General features: G+C 38.6%; 2 protein-coding genes across 2 annotated transcripts; one reads left to right on the plus strand and one right to left on the minus strand.

Moving 5' to 3' along the window:
- Positions 1–656: 656 nt before the first annotated feature.
- Positions 657–3,879, minus strand: LOC6557960 (UDP-glucosyltransferase 2). The gene is made up of 5 exons (XM_001985209.3): positions 3,127–3,879; positions 2,660–2,854; positions 2,373–2,586; positions 2,085–2,316; positions 657–2,026 (listed from the first exon to the last, which is right to left on the minus strand). Exons 1-5 carry the CDS (start codon positions 3,573–3,575, stop codon positions 1,197–1,199), a joined length of 1,920 nt encoding a protein of 639 aa, XP_001985245.1. The 5' UTR covers positions 3,576–3,879; the 3' UTR covers positions 657–1,196.
- Positions 3,880–4,455: 576 nt separating this feature from the next.
- Positions 4,456–6,958, plus strand: LOC6557965 (sideroflexin-2). Its single transcript, XM_001985208.3, has 4 exons — positions 4,456–4,929; positions 5,010–5,278; positions 5,402–5,940; positions 6,002–6,958. Exons 1-4 carry the CDS (start codon positions 4,914–4,916, stop codon positions 6,159–6,161), a joined length of 984 nt encoding a protein of 327 aa, XP_001985244.1. The 5' UTR covers positions 4,456–4,913; the 3' UTR covers positions 6,162–6,958.
- The last annotated feature ends 2,562 nt before the right edge of the window (positions 6,959–9,520 follow it).

The following is a 9,520-nucleotide window of genomic DNA, read 5'->3' on the forward strand; positions in this document are numbered from 1 at the left end:
CTTCTATGAGTTTTTTAGGTTGCCATCTGCAATCTTTAAGGGACACAAAGAATCTAGAGATTTAAAGCTGTAAGTCAGCAGTTCCGATTTAAGCATTTGTTCTTAGTCTAGGTAACTAATATTGTAATTGTAATTCCAATCAAACTAAATCGAATCTTTTGTCTGCTTAATTAACAAAATAAATTGAGTCCAATCTAAGATACTTAATCCTTTTTCCATGTATTTTATATGAAATAATTTAGGCATATATTTCTACATCGACGTATCATCAAAATTAAATTAATAATAAAATAATTGTAGAACATATTTTTACTTTAAAAAAAGAAAACCGTTCACAAAAAATCATGTTTTAAAGCATACTTTTAGGATGGCCCAAAAGTTTAGGATAATTGCTTTTCAGAAAAATTACTCAAATTGAGCCATTTCCTTGATGATTTTTGAAAGACATGGGGCGATCTCAATATCCAACTCTATGGATTGAAATTCCAGATTTAAGGGTCATTTCCAAGGAACCAATTTTAAGAAATTTCCATCCTTGATAGCTCAGAAACTGCCAAGAAAATTTTCATATCTGTTAACCGACCAACTTATGGTGTTGATTAGTGCGAGTTGTCTTCGAACGGAAAGGCTGTTCATATAAAGATAAATATATATAAAAGTCGTATATAGGACAGATCAAGAACTTTTCGCATGGATGGCCGATATTCCGACTGTTAAGGTTTTTTCTGATCAGATTTAGAAATGATTGCAGGAATCCACATATTTTAACCGCACTTAAAATATATTTCAATCGAAAGTGTCCTTTAACAAATTTTAATTGCACTTAAAATCTAAATAAAAAAATTAACAATAACAACGTTAATTATGAACTGTTGTTACTATATGCTATATAAGATCGGACAATGTACTAAATAGCTTAACAACACACAATATCAATTCTGAACTTCTTATCACGGCTACATTGTAAACTACAAATAATATACATATATATATATATGTACATATATATATAACATAAGAAAACATTCTGGGAGCACAACCCAATACACTTACATAAAATCATGCTTAAAATGCTATAGATGAGAGCTTAACGTGTCTCACTTCTGTGTAAGTATGTATGTTTATGTACTGCATAGTTTATAAGGTGTGCATTTTAGAGATATATCGTTCTGCCAAACCGATCACTGTCGGCTAGACTATAAAAAGGCTTGTTCCTTGTTGTTCTCGTCGTGTAATGTTTTCGGTGTTCCGTAAACCCCTTGATTAACATAGAGTTTTAGTGACGGCACCGCACCACCACAAGCAGACGGCTGCGGTGGTGTCAGTTCCACTGGTGTTGATGAACTGGTTGACGGTGTCGTCGGCGTTGTTGAACTAAAGCTGGAGCAGCTCGAGCGTGCCGACAGCGATTGTGCCGAGCGTGTTCGTCTCAACGGTTCCGAGGTGCCAGCTGTGGTGCAGCTGCTCGGATCGCCGTAGCTGTGCACACGACCCACGCTTTTGAGGGTGGTGCGATACGGCTGCTGCTTTTGCTGCTGCTGCTCCGACTGGCTGTTGTAGGATCGCCGCAATATGCACCAAGTGGCCACGAAAGGCACTGTTAGAATGGCACAAATACCCAGCACAATGATCAGCAACACATCCAATCCCTCCGTGCGCCAAAAGTTGAGCGCATTTGCGTGTGATTTTAGAAAATCCGCACCGCCTGTTTCCAATATCAATTCAATACTGCTGAGGGCTCGCGACGTTGCCTCCGAATTGTCGATGTTTAGACGCGTCTTCAGATGGGCCAAATGTTGTGCATAGCTGACATTCAGCGTCAGTTGCCGTATGCTGTGAAGCAGTGCATCATAGGTGATGGCATCGTAGCCAACGCTTAACGCTGCACCTCTCAGCTGCAGCCGCTTGGCCAGCACCTCCTGCTCGGGCAATATGGGTATGGCAAGTATAGGCGTATCACCAGCAATCGATTCCCAAACGCTCAACTGACCGCAGCTGCTGATGAACAGCTTCACCTGCGGATGAGCTGCAAAGGTAAAATAGGTTACAATTCTCGTATACAGTTTGAGCGCGGTATAGATTACCCAATATGGCCTGTTGAGGCCACCAGCTGTTAATCATTATGTTGTCCGGCAACGGTTGCTGCACAAGCTCCTCCGCTTCCCATTTGAGCAGAAAATTAAATTCCTTCAGATGCGCAAATACATCCAGCAAAATAGATAGTTTATCGCTGGGCAACTTGGCCGTTTGCACCTCAGCGCCCAGACTCAAATAGATGACGCCGCCCGGGGCGGATTCGATAAAGGAACGCACATGCTAAAAAAAAGAACAGGAATTATTAAGTTGTTAATTAAATACACAGCTTTGCTTACATTTGGCACTTGCAACTGTTGTGGTTCCAGCAAATGTAATCCGCCCACTTCCAGCATATTGGGCAAATATGCGCGTGGATAATCCAGAGCGGGATGCGAGTTAATCAGCGCCAAGCTAAGATTTTTGCTCAAATCACGATAGTTGGGCAGTTCACGCACCAGCAGCTCAAAGTGATTGGAGTAAACGGATTGCTGTGAGATCAGGTGGAAAAAGCTGCCAGCAAAGATACAGTTAACAAATTGAGTTGTGTTCTCTTCAATTTAACTGTGCCGCTGCCCAGACTCACTTGTAGGTCAAACGCTCGAAGGTGCTCATCAGCGTGTTGGCGATGCGTTCACGTGTATTCATGCGCTCCGTAAACGGTAGAAAATTGCTCGGATCCAAGGAGGCCGATTGCGGATTACCGAACATATTGTTGAGCCACGAATTGGCACCGGTGGGACTGATGGCCACAGTTGGCACACCATAGTAATAAGCCAACCTAAACGGTGGTGCAACAGCAATTTAAATTAATGCAGATCTCATATTCAATAAGTGTTTAAAATTTGAATAAATTAGTCGTCGAATCTATATTCTGGTTCACGACGTATTAAAAAAAAAAAAGCCTGAATTCAATCGAATTGTTGACATTTTGAAAAAGTTGTTCAAACAAGCTTGATTTTTACTGATTGTTTTTTATATATTCCAGTTAATAATTTAACAACCCACATTCAACTTTAGTCAGACAGCTTGAACTCTAGTTTAATCACTTACCCAAGCAACGCATCACTTAGAAACAGGTCCACGATGAGTAAATCGAATTTTTCGCCGCTGGTGAGCAGCTTTTGGACGCGTCCATCCGAGAGCAACAGATCCACATTTGTGGTGCCCGCATAGATCATGCGCGTGAAGCGTTCCATGACGCTCTGGGCGTACATCTGTTCCGCCTGGAAGCTCATGCCCATGTCCAGCCAGTTCTGCATGAGATCCTGGTCCTCGATGCGTATCTCGCGTATTTTGTATAACTCCGCATCCCCCTCGGCCAAGGCATGGGGACTGATCAGAGTCACCGAGTGATTCTGTGGCGTTGCCGCCAAATGCTGTAGCAGGCGGCGTCCAAATAGATAATGTGATCTCCAGACGCTGGGCAGCACAGCAAGGATGTTGGCGCCTGTTGCATGGCTGCAGAGCAGCCACAGCGACAACAGCTGTAACATACGCATCTCTCGCTCTCCCCCTCTCTCTCTCTCTCTTGCTCAGTCACACACTCGCGCGCGCGCGTGAGTGCAATGAACCGCTCAAGTGTCCTCAGACTCTGCGCCCGGTTTCGGTTTTTCCGGTTTGCAGCTTCCTCCTGCTCCCTCCCTCTCCCTTAAACGCTTTCCGTGTGCCGCTGCAGCAAAAACGCTATTATTATCTGCTGCTGCTGGTGCTCCCGTTGCTGCAACTAGACTTCATTTTCGCTTCGCTGTTGCACTTTAATCTTACACAAATACTACATTGCGTGTTAGCAATGCGATAATTAATGCAAATCAAGTAAATACTATAATGTTGAGCACAAAACGCGCAACGAAAGTGAAAAGAACGGCAACAACAACAAAGGAAATACGGTTGTGCCAGGGCTACGCAGTCGCTTGTCGACGCAAAAAGCGAATGGTAATCAACATGCGTCATCGATAGGAAATGCGAAAACAATGAATCGGTTATTGTACTTAATTTTAAACTATTTCTCATCAAAGAAACCATATGTTGTTAATTGTTTTTATAAGTACGGTGATCCTATAAAACTGCAAATTCTTATTTGTTTGATGACAATTGTACAAATCTTGTGCTTTTTTAAATCAAATTGAACACAAAAAGTTCAATGAAGTTCAAATTTTAATATTCCGAAATAATTAAAATAACGCAATAGTCCGAAACCGTTAATATTCAAATGGAACGATAGCGCTCTTCACAATATCGTATATCGTCTTGTATCGATATTTATCCGAGTTTCGGCTTACCAGCGCAATCATCGTTGGATAAAAGTAAAAAAAAGGAAAATGAATACAAACAGTCAACAAATAAATTGCAAAAGAATACGACGAATTAAGATTGATTAGTGTGCTTTATATAGATACTATATAGCAAAAAACCGGTTCAGTTGTATGATGCTAAACAACAGATGTGCAATCTAGCTGGCAACTGGTTGAGCGACCACAACAAAAAAAGCAGCAACAACAACGAGTAAAATCAAAAATTACACTTGTATGTGCAAGATTTTCACTTATTGGAAGTGGGCCAAGAATTGCAGCATTGAACCACATTAAACAGCAGAAATTTGCAACAGCCAGCTGAGACCTGAGAACTGACAACTGTCGTCACAGCAAGTAATCGGCCCTAAGTAAACACAACCCAAGTGATTTGTTTGTCGTAATCGCAATCAAACAACGAGAATCGAGGGATTTGTGAGAATTGCTGTGTGTGCTGTGTGGTGTGCAAAGCGCATACATTATTTTGAGCTGCGACGCTTACATAACAATATATAATACCAGGCTGCTGCTTTAAACCCTTAGGACAAAATGTCGCAAAAATCAGGTGAGTGTTGAAGAAATTTCAAATTTGTTGAATTTGTCAAAAATTGTCAGATTTTCTAAACACTTTGTGTTCACGTGCAGCGCTTATCGATGTGGATCAGCCGCTGTTCGATCTGAAAACGTTTACGGGTCGCTTTCAGTACTATGCCTGGATGACGGATCCCCGCACGGTGCTCCTCCCCAGCGACCGTCTGCTGAAGGCCAAGCAAATGGTGGACAAATACCGTGCCGGCGATCAGACAGCTCAGCTGAAATCCCAAGATGTTCACTACAACATGAAGCTGTACAGCTCCGCCTTTCATCCGGATACGGGCGAGCTGCAGAACTTTGCCGGTCGCATGAGTTTTCAGGCAAGTCTCGTGACAGTCAGCTGGCTGCTGCTGCTGATGCTGCTTTCGCTACTGCTACGGATCTCTATATATAGCGTCTAGCTGACGTCATTGAAGTGAATCTTTTGTTCTGTTTGCTTTTAGGTGCCTGGTGGCATGCTGATTACGGGCGGCATGTTGGCCTTCTATCGCACGGTGCCCGCTGTTCTGCTCTGGCAGTTTCTCAATCAATCCTTCAATGCCGTTGTCAACTATACAAATCGTAATGCCAATTCTCCGACAAGTGTCACACAGTTGGGCGTGGCATTTGCATCGGCCACAACGGCAGCATTAATCGCAGCAATTGGCTGCAAGAATTATTGGGCGAAGAAGGCAACACCACTGCTGCAACGCTATGTGCCCTTTGCGGCTGTGGCAGCAGCTAATTGTGTCAACATTCCGTTGATGCGCCAGAACGAGATACTCAACGGCATCGAGGTGAAGAACGCCGATGGCGAAGTGGTCGGCCAGAGTCGCCTGGCTGCTGTCAAAGGCATCAGCGAGGTGATCATCTCCAGAATCACGATGGCTGCACCCGGCATGCTGGTGCTGCCAGTGATTATGCAGAGGCTGGAGAAGCTGCCCGCCTATGCACGCATCAAATGGATCAATGCGCCATTCCAAACACTGATGGTGGGCTGCTTGTAAGTGGTTAAACTCAACTCAGTTGCACACACTTCATATTTCTGTTTTTGTCTGTTGCAGCCTGTGCTTCATGGTGCCCACGGCATGTGCGATTTTCCCGCAACAATGCGAGCTGAGCACCGCCACAATGCGAACATTCGAGCCGGAACTCTACGAGGACATGGTCAAGCGCACTGGCGGCACTGTGCCCAAGCGTGTCTACTTCAACAAGGGTCTGTAAGGAACCGTGTGCATCGTCTTGACCTGACGCTTAGACAATAATGTGTTTGATGTTTGTTGTTTGTCATCGCTTAGGCATTTATAGAAGCGTGCTCAACGTTTTGTTTCTTGTTCCTTATCGCAGCTACTAGTAGTCCTTTTATATAGTAAGTCGAAAAGTATCAAGTTTATTATATGTGTGTTCCAAGTGTAGTTTGTATTTCAGTTATAAATATTGGATTTGTATGCAAATTGAAATTTACGGACCTGTGCCCAAAGCTAAAGAAAATACTAGATGAGAAAGTGTGGAGATGAGATTTATTAAACAAACATTCAAAACCAATTAGAAGTTGTAATTACTTCAAACTCAAAGAAACAAATCTAGTCTATGCGATTTTTAGATAAAACAAGCTGAAACTAATATAAATCTAAATTCCTTTCGACTTTTAACATTCAACTATGCCGAACAAGAAAAAAACAATTATTCTTTAGGTAAAACAAGCTAAAATTAATGGAATTTCGTCTTAGTTTTTAAATATTCTTTAAATATGAAATGACCTGTTATGAATTTATACATATTTAAGGGTCGCTGATTTGGCAACAAATTTATATTTTCGGTATGTATTAAGTATATTTTCCTTGTGGCAGCTTATCATTTGGGTACAGGTGCTCCATAGCAGTAAAGGGATAATTTGGTTTTTCATTTTAATGGCATTTTACACTAATTTCCAGTCTGAAAGTAATTTGTGACATGCGTGTTTATACTAAGTCATTAGGGCAATGCTTAAAATAAATACAACTAAACAAAAGGAATAAAAATGCATTTCAATTGCGGGCTTATAAACGGTTTTATTAGGTATATTGTTTGTATCTTGTATATATGTATATATATCCATACATCGTAATTAGCAAATATTTGCGGGATTTCTTCATTGGACAACTAGTTAGATTCACTTTAAATGTTTTTCTTGGTTAATTACGAGGAGACTTTCGTATTATTATTGTTCGACTATTTATCGGGCATTTACTTATAGTTTTTGTGCTCTTGTTTTTTATTTTGTTTATGCCAGGTTATGTTCCATTTATTTCGTTTTGTTTTTGTGGACATTTTTAAGGTACTGTTTGAATTGCATTATTATAGTTTATAGTTGGTAAAATTGTTGGCACTGTCGCAAAATACTTAACATTGATGGAAAAATTCAACACTCAGATGTACAATATGTAAAATTGTGGTTACTTAAGTTTAAAAAACGAACTTTCGCTCAGCTGTGCGTCTCAAAAACCCCTCCAATTTCAGAGGACTTTTTTTAACAAATGCGCTGCCTGGCAGCCAATTTCGTTTCAATATTTGGTTTCTTTTCTTCCTTTTTTTTTGCTTGTAAAATGTTTTTTTCTTTTTTGTATCGTCAATTTATTTTCGTTTGTGCGGTTTTTGTTTAAAAAACATTCATTGAATTTGCCACAATAATCAGCAAATATTTATTTATCTCATGGTAATAATCGTTAATTATTATTATACTTAGCAAAATTGTCGGCACACAAATATTTGTATGCTTTCTTCTTTTCTGGGATCTTAAAGAAAATTTCAAATGTTTTTTTCATTTTATTAGCCATATTTGTTGTACTGACTGAGGCATTCAACAATTAAATGGCTTCGCGCATTCAAATTATTGATATTATTATTTTATTAATCAAATGGTTTCATTACTTGTTTTTTACATTTTATCAATGTAGCTGGGAAAATCTCTATCTCAAAATTTGTGCACTATTCCAAAATGACAATGAAGGAACTCGTTTCGTTTTAGCTGCCTTTTAAACACTTTAAATCAGTTTTCTGTTTATTACCATACCTTCACATCTTTAATATTAATTGTATGCCTTATGCAATCAACAATTGTTAAAGTCATTGAAAATCATGCAATCTTATTCGATTTTCTTTTAACTATTTACACTTATTGCAAATTGTGTTTTAAACAAATTTGTATTGGTTCATTTCACGATTTTGTTAATCACAAAATCTGAAATTTCAAATAACCCAAAACTGAGGAATATATATATTATATATCTAGATTTTTGTATAAATGTGAATTTTAACGTAGATTTTGCTCTGCGCCACTATTATTTAAATGCATCAAATGATTTCCAAACGAATGCTTCGCTTAACATTTAAAACCTTCAATATTTTCTCGACTTCTTGTGGTGGGCCGGCATTAATATTAAGAATCTGTGCATTGGGAATGTGGACAGTATCATTTTCATTATATTCTATATCTGACTGCGTACATTTGAGAGACCTTCCCTAAACTTACCATTTTGCTGTAACTGCTTCAGCTCTCAAACGTAAATGATTTTTCATTTTCAATCAATCGTATCAATAATATTTATCCCAATTTTCAATACTCAATTTCCGGCTTCTTGTGGAAATCATTTGCCATCTATGTTTGTAGTTAGCTGCCAATTAATCTAATCGGATTTTCGTTTCATTTTCACTTAGTTTAAATGTAATTGGTTTTCAATTCAGAGAAAAACCATTTAGGTATGTTTTGTGTCTTGTTTTATATTTTGCGCACAGCCTTATTTATCAAAAATATTTCGGTTCATTGGTTAATTGGTTAAATATGTAAACCGTTTTTCCTGATGACAACACCTGATCATTATTTGTACCAACTTTGCCTGTCTGCATATAACATATACATATAACTAGCTATATACATCGATTTGTATTTATCTGTGTTATGTATACATAAAACTCCATATGTCTCTTCTTTGCTATGCTTATTTTTGTTGTTGTTCTTGTTGTTGTTGTTGTTGTTTTACGACTTTGCACTTTTCATCATTTTAGAATATCATTTTCAACTTGTTCATCATTAAAACTCTGATAAGCTAGACCAAAATTAAAAAAGCCAAAAAAAAGAGCAACAAATACCGATAATTAGGCGCGCCTTGCGGCTTTTTAGTTTTTAGTATTTTGTGTTTTGTTTTCAACTTCCACGCTTTGCCACACGATCCCCGGGGCAGCTAAAACTTTAGAAAAATAACAACCAACTTAACAACCGGTAGCCTTGCTGCTGCCACATTTGTGGTTGTTGTCGTTGTTGTTGATGTTTTTTTTTTTTGTTTTTTTTTTCTGTTTTTTATTTTTTGTTTTGTTGTTTGCCAGCAGAAACATTTTGTTTAGTTTATTTCTCATTTTAGTGTTTAATATTTCGCTTGCAGTTTTTCGATTCATTACCAACTTTAAAAATTCTGTTTGTTTTTTGTTTTAGTTTTTTTTGTTTTACATTTACATGACTTGGCTTTCCATATTTGTATTATAGAATATATATTTTATAAATTGTATTCTTATTTTCTTGTATATAACAATTATACATTTATAATTTA

This window comes from Drosophila grimshawi, unplaced genomic scaffold (assembly GCF_018153295.1).
Source record: "Drosophila grimshawi isolate 15287-2541.00 unplaced genomic scaffold, ASM1815329v1 contig_44, whole genome shotgun sequence".
Lineage (NCBI taxonomy): Eukaryota > Metazoa > Arthropoda > Insecta > Diptera > Drosophilidae > Drosophila > Drosophila grimshawi.